Raw genomic sequence first — 13128 nt, forward strand, 5'->3', positions numbered from 1 at the left:
AGCAAGAGTGAGACCCCGTCTCTACTATAAATAGAAAGAAATTAATTGGCCAACTGATATATATATAAAAAATTAGCCAGGCATGGTGGCACATGCCTGTAGTCCCAGCTACTCGGGAGGCTGAGGCAGGAGGATCGCTTGAGCCCAGGAGTTTGAGGTTGCTGTGAGCTAGGCTGACGCCACGGCACTCACTCTAGCCTGGACAACAAAGCGAAACTCTGTCTCAAAAAAAAAAAAAAAAAAAAAGAATACATCCCCATTGTTAAGCAATGCATGACTGTAGTTGAAGTTATTCCTATTTTCCAGGTAAGAAAACAAAGAGTTAAGGCACTTGACTCTGCTCTTATGAGAACTGAGACTCAAATCCACATCTGATTCCAAGTTGAATGTTCTTTTACTCTACATCACCATCTTCTTGGAACCTTAGTCTATGCAGCATTTCCGCAGACAGGGGCCGCTAACACCAAGAAAACACTGGGTACTGTAACCTTCCAGAAGCATTCAAAGTGGGAATAATCATTGCTTATCAATGTCAAGAGATACTGCCTGGGTCTATTCATGCCCAATTTACTGAAGGCGAGGGCTAAAATACTTTTCTTTATTTTTTGGTTCCTTGGGGTGAAAAAATGTTAAAGACAAATTATTTTTACCCTTGCATATATTTTTATTATTTGAGACCTTTGGAAATACAGTCTGTGTTGTGGCGTGTTTCATATCCCTCATCTAATCATCGGCAATTGCTCTGTGCTTTACCTTCAACAATGTCCTAAATCTGACCTCTTCACCCCTTCTCCTCTACCACCAAGTTCCAAGCCACCTTTTCTCTCACCTGGATCACTGTAACAGCTTCCTAGCTGCTGGGCTCTGCTTCTCCTCTTTTTCTCCCTACAATCAGGTCTCCACCTGATTTTGAAAGTGTAGGTCAGTCAAGGCACTCTTCTTTCCCATATAGAATCAAGTCTGGAGTCCTCGCTTTGGCTTACAAGTTTGATCAGCTTGACCAATTTTCTGGCTACTTCTCCAAACCCATCTCCTACCAGTCTCCCTAGGGCTCACTCTGCTCCATCCACACCAGTGGCCTCTGCTATCCACATATCACACCCTCCCCCACCCCAGGCCCTTTGCATTTGCAGCTCTCTGCGCCTAGAACATTCTTTCCCAGATATCTGCACTGATGCTTGCTCTCTGCGCTCAGATCTCTGGCCAGTTGCTCCCTCCTCGCTGAGGCCTTCCTTTACCATCCAGCGTATACAAAATAGTACCTCCTGTACTCTCTATCCCCTGAATCATGCTTTTTCTTTGCAGCACCTCTGACATTTTTAAAATATGCATTTAAATATATGTGCATGTTTATTGCCTGTCTCCCATCATTAAGATAGAAACTCCCTGAGAGTAGACACTGCTGGATTTGTAGGGCATAGAACAAGGCCTCCGTGTTATAGGCATTCAGCAATTATATGTGAATGAATCTATCTTCCATTTATACTTTTAAACCTTTTTTTTTTTTTTTTTGCAATATATTAACCCACTTGCATAGATTGAGCTTGACTCTATGCTATTGGAGCCCTCGTTAACAGAAAGAGGAAATGGACTTCTCCATCAATACCTCATCATCTTTTGAGAAAATAATTATTTGGGACATAGTCTCAGTCTATCACCCAGCCTAGAGTGCAGAGGTGTCATTGTAACTCACTGCAACCTCAAACTCCTGGGCTCAAGTGATTCTCATGCCTCAGCCTCCCACATCTGGCTAATTTTTTCTATTTTTTGTAGAGATGGGGGTCTCACTCTTGCTCAGGCTGTTTTCGAACTCCTGACCTCAAGCAATCCACTCGCCTTAGCCTCCCAGAGTGCTAGGATTTCAGGGGTGAGCCACCACACCCAGCCGAAATAATTTTAATTGACAAATAATTGTGTATATTAATACTTCATCTTTATTACAACATTAAACACTACCTTTTATGCTAATTTCCAATGCAGGACAACCACGAAGCTGCAGATATACTCTTCCTTATTCCAGTTTCCTCAAGGAGAGGGCTATGGGGGGGAATAAGCATTGAGAGGAGGGGAAACAAAGCCATTTCTTGGAGGCTGAAGAGGCCACACACCCTCTTTAACAGGAAGCGTCAAGGGGATTATGAACCTTCTCCTCCTTTTCCTCCAGGACTTCTTTGGGTCATAGAGCTGAGGGATTTGGGGGCTAGTGTTCCCTAATGTTGCAAGGCTTATCTAATTTGGAGAACACCAGGCTCAGAGAAGAGAAAACAGTAACAGACTCTTGAGGCTAAATCTAGACTGAAATTAACGATGTAGCTCTGTGGTCTCTGGGAATCCTGTTTATTGCGCTGGAGAAAGAATCAAAGAATGGATTTGGGTTCTTGTACTTTGAATACTCTTAATTTTAGATAATAGCAGTCCTATGAGGTAGGTATTGTCATCTCTAGTTTTTAGATGGGAAAATCAGGAGGCATTAGGGTTCCAGAAGAAACTGAATGGCACACTCAGGTTTAGCTGAAGAAAGAGGACTTCTACTGAGGTGGGGACGGGTTGCAGGGGACTGACGAAGGATGGTGAAGCATCCAGGGAACTGGCGATGGAAAGGAGCCAAGTCTTGGAGGAAGGCCAGTAGAATAGGAGTGCCCGGAACCGAGAGCCAGAAGGCAGGGAGAGTGGGGCAATACATCCCCAGCATAGCTGCTCTCTGTTCTTGAGTGCTCCATAAGTTCTCAACCCTTCCACCATGACAGAATTTTTACAACTCTGGGTTGCGCGACATATTACTGATCATGATATCAGTTTAGTGACTTGCAATCAGCATTTTAAAAAACGATGTACAATAGAAACAGAGTGCACCTCAGCATGTTTGCATCCGACAGACCACAGTGAATATATTTCTTACCTTGAAATACACTGCCCGATACCATATTGCTCTCGTATATCTTAATTCAGCCTTACAGGGAAGTGCCCTAAATTCCGAAACACAGAAACGGCCACAGTCATGGGAAGACTGTTACAAACAGAAAATGCTTTAAGAGTTTGGATGCAGTTGACAGGAGTCAGCCCATGTTTCCAAAGTGCTGCCCGTCAGTGAACTGGTTGTTTAGCAACAGGAGAAGCACCAGCAGATTAAGGCCAGGAAGTGGAGAAGAAATGAGCAACAGGGCTCAGCTAGCATCTTCGCAGGTGAACATCTTTGCATTCTCAGCAATTGCAGTAGCTTACTCAAAGTATTTTCTTTACATGACTCTAGAAAAGATTATGGGCCTTGTAATTGGACAGACTTAACTTTTTTGTTGTTGTTGTTATGGGTCACATCTTTAAAATGGATTTAAGACCTTGGGAGTTAACCTCCTTGATTTGTCAAATATCAACCTCTTAGAGTCCTGGAAGACATATGTAAATGGCACTAACAGAAGGGAAGCTTCTGACCTGGCATTTGAGTACAATAATGGTGATTCTGCTTGGTACTGTAATAATCCCACATTGGTTTTTAAGTAAAAATGGTTATTATATGTGAATGCACTTTCCTTGCTTCAACCAGTAACCTATTATAATATTACAAGGAATTGTTATATGGGTGACTGTTTGTAAATCATAGGTAAAGCTAACACTCAAGTGAATCCCAAAGTAAATTCCACCCACGTTCTCTCTGTGCAGAGGAAGCAGCCAGGGAGGGGCCAGAGCAAGGGCTTAGAAGAGCAAGGATTAGAGGGAAAGATTGATGTGAGTTTTGCACAGGAGTCCCGAACTGAAACTGGCATCATGAATGTAATCAAACCTGCTCTGTAGCCTTACCCACCATGTCACCCTACCCACCTCCCACCAAAAAACATTTTATGCTTTTGAGCACCAGACTTATTTCAAAGACACTTTTTTTTTGCAAATCAAACTTTAAGTATGACTTTATTATTCACTCCTCCCATTTGTATTATTGAAAAAATGAATACAAGATTATAAGTTTGAAATGCAGCCAGGGTCATTTTTTCTCTCCATAATTGTGACACTACTATGCTTTCACCCTGGTAGTCACTTTCAATCAACGGGAAAAAAATGAAAAAAAAAACCAAAAACGTCCCACAGAGGAATGATGCAAGTAGATGAGCTTATTAGAATAAAATTTCTTTTCATCTTACAGGCCAGTCACATCACACATATCCAGTTCAGAGGATGCTAATATAAACCTTGCCCACCTCTCTCAGCCCATTTTCCTTACTCAGACAGTTCCCAAGCAGCTCTCTGATGGAGACAGAATCTTTGGTTTCCAGGACAAACTGAGCCACAGCCTTCCCTCCTGGCAGATGGTTGCTCACCGTCTGACTTTTGACACTGTCCAGGACAACTCCTCTGATGTCTTTAGGCTTTCCCGGCACACCAAAGATGATAAACAGGCCCAGACAATCCTCTCCTATCAAGCTACAGAATTCTTCCAGCTTATCAAATCTACTTTCCTTCCAGGAAGACTGCTTCACCCTTGGTTCTGGATTGGAGAGGTCACAAGGCTTAGATTCCACGAGAGGAAAAGAAGACATCTGCAGAGTCTGTACTGCCAGCTGAAGCTTTATTTGCTTATCAGATCCCCAAAAGGTCCAAATCCAGTCTGCTCCAAACAGTAAGGCTTGGTTCTTGGTCATCTTGGTGGTGGTAAGCCACTCACCCACTCCCTTTTCTTGGCAGAAAGTGATGAAGTGGATCAAGAAGATCTCATTCAGAGTATTTGCGGCTGGGCGGAGTTTACTCAGGGGATATTCAAATCCAAGATACTCCTTCAGTTTCTGAGCTGCGTGGACTACAGCTCCACTGACCACCTCACAGACGCCGAGGACCTCTTTGCTGTCCTTCAGAGCCAATTGTTGCGATGCTTTTTGCCCCATTTTCTCTGCACCCAATTAACACTGTTCCCAAATACCAAACATGTGAACTTCGTTCAGAATTAGCTTTTTCAAAGCAAAAGTTCTGCCAGGAAGTCACATTTATTAAAATGGTCCCAGTTTTCTAATGCTACAGCTAACTTGGTGTAGCTGAGCTTATATACCTGCAGCTAAGCAAACATGTTAGGTGTCCCTGTTTGTCAACTGGGTGTGTTGTATCATAGATTCCTGCTGCTTATGTAGAGATATTAAATTTCACACAAAACATCTGTTCTATCTAGGTTACAGTCCCTACTTTTAATCTTTTGTAATCTCTTCCAAGATATGTTTCCTTTTTCTAAATTTTAGTTAAATTAAAAATAGGATGCTAGTTTTTTAAAGACCCATACACCTCTGTCTACAACTACTTTCTTCCAATTTGGTGAATCATTTCTGTTTACTTTCCCTATAGCCCTTGTGCCATGATTCCTTATTCCCCAGCTCAGCTGCCTGTTTCCTTTCAAATAAAAGTTTCTCAGAGAAAGACCCCAAATGTCTATCTATTGATACATGTTATGAACCCTACTCAAATGAATCTATGGCCACTTATAAAGAGTTTGTGTTATTGTCTCCTATAACAGAAACAAAGGAAAACAAAGTAACCACAATAAAATTGAGGCAATTTTCTCAATTGACTTTATTTCATTTCATATGGTAATCCCAGCAGTATATGATATTTTGTAGATAAAATACATCATCAATTTTCTAACCTTATTACAGATCATCAGTTAATGTTATATTGTCCTGAATAAAAAATATTTGGCATCTGTAACAGTCTCCTGGTATTTGCAATCAGGTTCTAACAACAAATTGACATATAGTCATATTAAAATAAAGTCCAAATACAGTAAGAGGCCAATACAGTTACCAAATAATGAATGGTAGGATTCAAAGAAATTATTAGCATTAAATCAGTTTAGTTATGAATAAATAGTAATCTAGTATTACAAGTTCCTTGATGAATAGCTTGGTAACTTGCTGGTAACTTAAAAAATAATACCACTGATATTCAAATATAGTTTATAACCAAGTCCACTGGCATATACTGAACTGCCCACTCCCAGTCTAATTTGTGAAAACCTGTCTTTTCCATGGTTGGCTACCATGAGTAATTATGTAGCACTGAATAAAAAACAGAATTTTTTCTAATATTCCTAAAAAAAAAAACATTAAACAGTATTTTTTCTGTTGCAGCTTTCTGTTTTCTTTACAAAGAATATTTGGGCCCATTGCTAGCTACAGAAAAACATGACCTATATTGTATCATTGCAAAATAGCCATTATTATAAAACTAATTTTGCAGCCTCAGTTTTTCTGAACTCTGAAACAAAGTATTCCAACAAACACTCAGCTTTTTTTTTAAAAGCTCCATTCATTGAAAGCCTGAGAAATGTACAATATGTTTAGGCAGACTGTTAGTACTTTGATGTGATGATGTATTTTAAAAAAGAAAAATAACACTTAAAAAAGAAACTTAACACTGTAAATTAAACTTTTGTTTTGTTTTTGGATTCTTCAGAAGTTATTTCTACAAATTTTGGGGGGGAGGGGCTTCTGGATGTATTCAAGTTAATAGTATACTAATGTCCCTCGAGTTCTTCCTTATGAGGTAAAAAAGATCCAATATTAAGGCTGAAATTCCTAAATTGTTCAACAATTTTTTTGGTGCATCATCAAAAAGGGGGTATTTCACATATATTAATTTAGCCTCAATGATCAACATTGTTAAAATTCATTTGCGGTGAAAGATAGATCATTCTGACCTCTTCAGGAACCAGCTGACATATGGAAATTTTGATCACCGTATCTTTAAAAAAAAAATGTGACCTTTTCACCATCTTCCTGATGTCACAAAATAAAAGTTCTATTTTCTATGTACTGTATATATACATATATTTAGAAAAATATATAAAAAGACAGTAAGAGGCAAGTAGAGGTATGGCTGGCATTGAGTGTGTGCACTGAATGCTTTTTAAAGGAATTCCACATACTCATTTTGAAAGCACATAACGTCATACTACTTAGATGGCTGCAGTGAACACGGATGTGACAAAATCACGCACACACTGGTTCCTGCTCCCCAAATCCTCCATGCTGTGGATGTGAATGGAAACACTGTGGTAAAGGACTCATCTTAAATGCAACACTTTTAAATAGAATATATCACAGATTTTTACATTAAATAGAGGAAAAACAATTATACTCTCGTTCGCCAGTGTCTCGTTTTGCGTGGCACCTTCAGAATCGGCACGTCTCCCCTGCTTCCCGTTTCTACTTCTCAGTAAGCAGAAAGCTGGATCGATAAACAATATACAGTCCGTTGCTTATTGTGTATATGCTGTGAGAGTTTAGAGAAGAAAGCGGAGGAAAGACTAAGAGCTCCTCATGTTCACCCAGGCACTGGGGTCAAACATTTGAGTCTTCGTCTGTGATGCTGGCACTGGGGGAACGGGCTGCAAAATCTTTAAACATGTCGTCTTCCTTCAACATGTGCTGGAAAACAAGGAGACGGGAAGTCACGCACTGAGAGCCACGAGCTCAGAACTATGCATTCTCCAAAATGTATGTAAATGTAGTCCTTTGGGGTTATTCTGGAAGATGTTTTTAAAGTAACATTTTCAATTCATTGTACCAACTTACTGTCAGATTGTTGATGCCTTCAGAGAATGCACCTATCTGTCTCACTGTCCCTTCTGAATCTTCCATCTGCAAAGAACAGACCACATCGTGACATATTCACTACTTTCATAATTTCAAGGAGAGCCCAGCAAAATGAACAAAAAGTCTAAGAAGAAATAATGGAAATGATATTGAATGGGGCAGGAGCAACACAACACTTTCGATGATAATCTCCTCTCGTTAGTGCCATTGGAAGTGAAAAAATTAGAAGAAACATTTTACCGACACATCTAGTCTAATGACTTTGGTTATAGTACCAAAGCTATGTGTAGTCCCTTGACTTTAACCTGAAAAGGTAGGGAGTATGACCTGTCTATTCCTGACTTGTTTTAAATACATAGATTTCCCTAATACTGAGATGGCATAAGATAGGTAAATAGCACAGGCTTTGGAGCCAGCCTGATAGGTTGGAGACCTTGGGCAGGTCACATATTTCTCCAGGCCTCAGTTTTCTTATCTTTAAAATGAGGATAACAATACTCCCTATGTCTTAATATAACCATGAACATTAATATACGGTAAGTGCTTAGGATAATACCTGGAATGTAAGCAATCTAAAAGTGTTTACTATTATTTTATTATCTTTATTTTTAGTTATTTGAAGAAAACATCCTCAATCAGCAGACACAGTGAACAAAGTTTCCATTTAGTGTTTGAGTGCTGGAAGCACATTCAAAGAGGTATGTAGGACTGTATTTACCTGCTCTAATCGGTCCAAATCGTCTTCATCATACAGGCGCATGTCCAAACCAGGTTTAAATCCTTTCTTAGATGCACTTCCTGATGCCTGTCCCAATTCCATTGGACAAACATATTCTTCACCATCTTCTTGTTTCTTCTTTCTCAGATTCCCAAAATTGCTGAAGGTAAGTTTCTTTGGCTTTAAAAGAAAAGCAAACAAAAGCATGCAGGGATTTGATAAAATTCATATGACAAAGGACGGATAACATGTAACTTTTTTGGCAACTCCCCACCCCTACATGTATAATCATTCACTCTGTAATACAGAGAAAAGCAATTGGATGAGTAAATTCATATAACAAAAACCACAGCATCCTGGCCATATAAATGATGCATCTAAATATGATAAATGATCCTTGTTATAAATCTCAGAAGATTAATCTTATTCTTATCCACACCGACTAGCTGGATAGTCACTCTGATAAGCAATATATGCCAAGAACCTTAGTTGTGATTAGACTGCACTTAAAGCAATGGGATTTCTCAGGGCTGAATCCAATTTTGCAAGGTTTTCCAATCTAAGATCAGCAAAAGGAAATGAAATGGTCTTTACTACATTTTCTCTTTGGGTGAGGCTATGCTTATCTTCTATGCCTGTTCTGCTTCCATACAGGACTAGAAGTGCCTGCTAAAAGAATTCTCACTCTTTGGAGAGAAAATGGCCAGTGATGCTTAGAAGAGAAATTCCATCTTAGTCCCTGAGACTGTTAAGGCAACGGTGATCAGAATAATGACAGAATTTAACAGACTCTTGCAGAGGTTTCAAACCTGGCACATCTCTTAAAGTAGAAAAGGATCCAAAGAGAAGGTGCTCAGGCAGATAAGGGGCTTAAAAAAATAACCCAGTACATATATCTGGAGGAGCTGGTAAATCTTATTTCCACATTAAAGTTCGTTGAGATAACATGTAGGAATGATTTCAAAGAAGAAATAAATAGTCTGAATTTGGTAACATCCACAAATTCAGGTAAATTAGGAAATATCCAGTCTCCACTGGTCTTCCTTCAATCATTTCTTAAGTATCTTTTCCTGACTTGCCATGCTGGCCAATTATAAGCCAGACAAGCTGAACCTGTGCAAGGAGAAATCTTCCTCTTATATTTGACTTATCCATAGGGAAATAGGACAACTGCTGTCAGTATCTGGACCCAAGTCACAAGCTCTCTGCATTGGCAATACATTGATCACAGAAACAAGATCATGCTCTTCATTATTGTTAACCTTAAAAGAATAAATGATTTGGCAGAAACCTTCAAAATGCATTTTCTCAATTACTCTTAAAGACATATATATATATACTTTCAACCCATCTATAAAACTTAGTAAACCTCAGAAGATATATTTTATCTTCTGAGGTAATGGGTCATGGTCAAAATTGAGTCATTGCTTCAGGCAATTACTAAATGGTAAGGGCTTGAACCAACCTTCACTTTGGCAGTAGCTGTTAGTAGTACATAGTCTGGTAACTCCATGGCGTCTCGCTTCTGGCGCTGGGCCTCAGCACCAATCAGAAGGTTGAAATGAGTGGCCAAATGCCTTCGTAACAAAGTCTTATTTGGTGGGATGTTCAATAACTGAGCCATGGTTTCTACATTAAAACGAGGTTCTAGAACCTATAAAAGGAAAAAAAATTCAGATTGTTAAAAGGCACCATAGGGTCATACATGTTTGTCTTGTGCTATACAATTAGCAAAGCTCTTTCATTCCCATTATCTCCAATGACCTTGTCAACAGCCCAGTGAGGCAGTCAGGGTACAGACTATGACCTTTAATTTACATATCTTTTCTTCATTTTGCCAGAGTTAATAAGTGGTAGAGCTGGTTTTGAAATCCAGGCTTCAGGCATTACAATGTCAGTGCTCCTGTCTCTTTGGGGTGCTGCCTTTGGAAGCCAGTTCCTTAAGCAAGCAACATCAATATGCAGAAATACAATCTGTGTCTTTGCAGGGGTTTTAAAACACGATCATAAGAGAGACAGTGGCTAGATGTTATTCAACATGAAAGAGGACAATAAAAAAGAACTGGGCTTAAATGCAATCTAGAGTTATGTGCCATCAATAAAAATACTCTGAAAGGAAAGATCTCCTAGAAATAATGCAAGAGGGTTGGGTCAGATGATTTTAGGATCATGACAAGCAAACTGGTAATATCCTATGCATTAGACCAAAGGAAACAAAATGCGTCGATTATTAAATTGAAAGAGAGTTTTACCATGAGCCCACCATGGACACCACTGCCTCTGAGGTTGGGGGCATATTCCGCCAAGTCCACGGAGCGTAGCCACTCCATCACTCGATGGTTGGTCCACTGCTGAACCTCTGATGGGGCGATGCTATTCTATGGGAACAAACAATCACCAAGAGCTTCAGTTGTTGACCACAGGATCCTAAATATCAAGCTGCATGTTCTGTCTAAAACGTCTTCCCCATGGAGCACAGTTACTCAACATCTCACTCAATGCTTAAAGAAACTAGGAAAAGTGTTTGCTAATTTAAATTGTCTTTTAAAGAATTTAAGTCACAGAGTTTCAAGCTTTCCTTCACGCTAATAAAATACTGCTTTAGGAAAGGGATTCACTATTGTGATATATTTATGTCTGTGGATTAAGGAGGCAGGAAAAAAAAAATACACCCAAGAAAAGGAGGCAGCATCGCTGAAAAACCATCTTTGACTTTCGTTACACAAGTGGAACCACCATGCGGGGGTGCGGGTGGGGAGGAAGGAGTACAGAAAAACGAAGTCTAAGAGGCTGGGCTGGAGCCTGTGAAAAGACCAGCTTCCCCTGCAGGCTCCAAGAAGAAACAGGTCTTAATTGGACACACAGGGACAGAGACATGCGTGGAAGTGCTGCCTGGAAGCCTCGGTCTTAAGATGCTACCTCGTCCGACGGGCGCCTCCGGAGACAGTTCGGTTCAAAGTTATTGATCCTCAGGACCTGGATGGCTCTTTTGATGCTGAGCTGGTGTAGCACGCTCACCACCTTCAAAGTCAGCAGGTCATCCTGTAAAAAAGAACAGGAGGAGGAGCTCACTGTGCTGGCCTGTGGCAGGGGACTCTCTTGGGGAGTCTCAGAAAACTGCAATAGAAGAGCCCCTCAAACCAACAGGCCCCAGGGGCTTGTCTGTGTTTTCAAAGCTTTTATTTAGTAACAGAACCCTTTTTCCTGTTCTGAACAAAATCCTCTCCAGAACCCCAAATGAATGCCATTCCCAATGAAGTTGACTCCTAGTGGTTTCTCTCTCCTCCAGACAGGCTCTGGAATTCTTCTGTTTACTCCTGAGCTTCGAGAACTTTATCTTAAGATAAAGCACATCCTTAGGCACTGGCCAGACCGCCCTCTCTTTTTCCTTTCAGCAGACAGGTAAGAGCAAGACAGGTAAGAGCAAGCGATGCCCATTGGTGATCAAGGCTTGGTTTTCTGAACTAAGGCACATCATATCATAGTTTTAGGGAAAATCACAATAGTTGCTCTTGTAAGACTATTCTCTGGCCCTAAAAATTCTCTGGTTCTAGAGTATCATGCTTTATCTAGCAGACATTGTGAACAATTTTGGAAAAACCATTTCAATCAGTGTAAAGGTTTTGGTGAGAGTTAAAGAGGAGAAATGAAGTTATACTAATCATATATATGACCGATCAACCCTGAAAAACCTTCACCAGTCTGTGGCTATTGGGAACATTTTCGAACATACCAAACACACCAAAACAAATTATTTCAGAAGAAGGTGATTTGGGGGCCAGTGTCAAGATAAGCACCAGTCTACTTCCAAATACACCCAGAAAATAAACAAGGAAAACATCCATTTTAGACACACCTTACTGATAACATGTTTCTTATGAAAAATAAAGAGGAAAAAATATACCATAGAAATATATTTAAAATAAAAATATTAGATAATCAGTTTAAATTCTTTTTTTTTCTCTTCTTTTGAGCCAGAATCTCACTCTGTTGCCCCAGGTAGAATGCAGTGGCATTACTATAGCTCACTGCAACCTCAAACTCCTGGGCTTCAAGCCTTCTGAGTAGCTGGTACTACAGGTATACACCACTACACCTGGTTAATATTTCTGTTTTTAGTAGAGATAGGGTCTTACTCTTGCTCAGGCTGGTCTCCAACTCCTGAGCTCAAGCAGTTCTCCCACCCTGGCCTCCCAGAATGCTAGGATTATAGGTGTGGGCCACCGTGCCTGGCTCAGATTACATTATTGAGGATCCTGAGCAAAGAGTATTCCCTGAACTTTTTATGGATTGATTTCTTAAAAGTAGTGTCTCATAAGTTAGGAATGGTATTTACTTTTTTTTTTTTTTTTTTTTGGAGATAGGGTCTTGCTCTGACCCTGGTTGCTCAGACCAGACTCAAACTTTTAAACTCAAACAATCTTCTTGCCTCAGACTCCTGAGTAGCTTTGACTACAGGTACATGCCACCACACCTGGCTAATCTTTCTTATTTTTTGTAGAGGGGCCATCTCACTACATTGCCCAAGTTGGTATTGAACTCCTGGCCTAAAGCCATCTTCCCACCTTGGCCTCCTTAAGCGCTGGGATTACAGGCATAAACCAGGGTACCTGGCTAATATTTAACATATTTTAATCTAAGATTGGGATAATCATTCCAAACATTTCAATGTAAACTATTTTCATCTAACTAAATTCTATCAGATTAAAAACATGTATAATGTTTATAATGCAACTAAAATGTTAATTATTTTTGAAATTCTTTAAAGGATCTTACAAGGAAAGACTGTTTTCTTTTAAATCAAAACAGAACTTTTTGTGATTTTTAAAAGTTTTGGATTTT

The 13128-nt window shown here is 39.8% G+C and overlaps 2 protein-coding genes across 11 annotated transcripts in view; both read right to left on the bottom strand.

Annotated features, from left to right (window-relative positions):
* Positions 1–2936: 2936 nt before the first annotated feature.
* REP15 (RAB15 effector protein) lies at positions 2937–5434 on the bottom strand. The gene has a single exon (XM_012739515.3). It carries the CDS (start codon positions 4869–4871, stop codon positions 4161–4163), a length of 711 nt encoding a protein of 236 aa, XP_012594969.1. The 5' UTR covers positions 4872–5434; the 3' UTR covers positions 2937–4160.
* A 91-nt stretch (positions 5435–5525) lies between these two features.
* The window catches only part of PPFIBP1 (PPFIB scaffold protein 1), a 167927-nt gene continuing 160324 nt past the window's right edge, over positions 5526–13128 (bottom strand). For all 10 annotated transcript variants that reach the window (XM_012739497.3, XM_012739504.3, XM_012739502.3 and 7 more), the window contains 6 exons: positions 11206–11328; positions 10539–10664; positions 9752–9940; positions 8287–8466; positions 7548–7613; positions 5526–7400 (listed from right to left, as the gene is read on the bottom strand). In XM_012739497.3, the coding sequence (XP_012594951.2) occupies positions 7314–7400; positions 7548–7613; positions 8287–8466; positions 9752–9940; positions 10539–10664; positions 11206–11328 (771 nt within the window). In that variant the 3' untranslated portion in view covers positions 5526–7313. The remainder of the gene's footprint in view (positions 7401–7547; positions 7614–8286; positions 8467–9751; positions 9941–10538; positions 10665–11205; positions 11329–13128) is intronic.

This window comes from Microcebus murinus, chromosome 10, assembly GCF_040939455.1.
Source record: "Microcebus murinus isolate Inina chromosome 10, M.murinus_Inina_mat1.0, whole genome shotgun sequence".
Lineage (NCBI taxonomy): Eukaryota > Metazoa > Chordata > Mammalia > Primates > Cheirogaleidae > Microcebus > Microcebus murinus.

What these genes read in the sequence shown, in the direction of transcription:
- REP15 (XM_012739515.3), bottom strand. Translation starts at nt 4,871, where the DNA reads ATGGGGCAAAAAGCATCGCAACAATTGGCTCTGAAGGACAGCAAAGAG.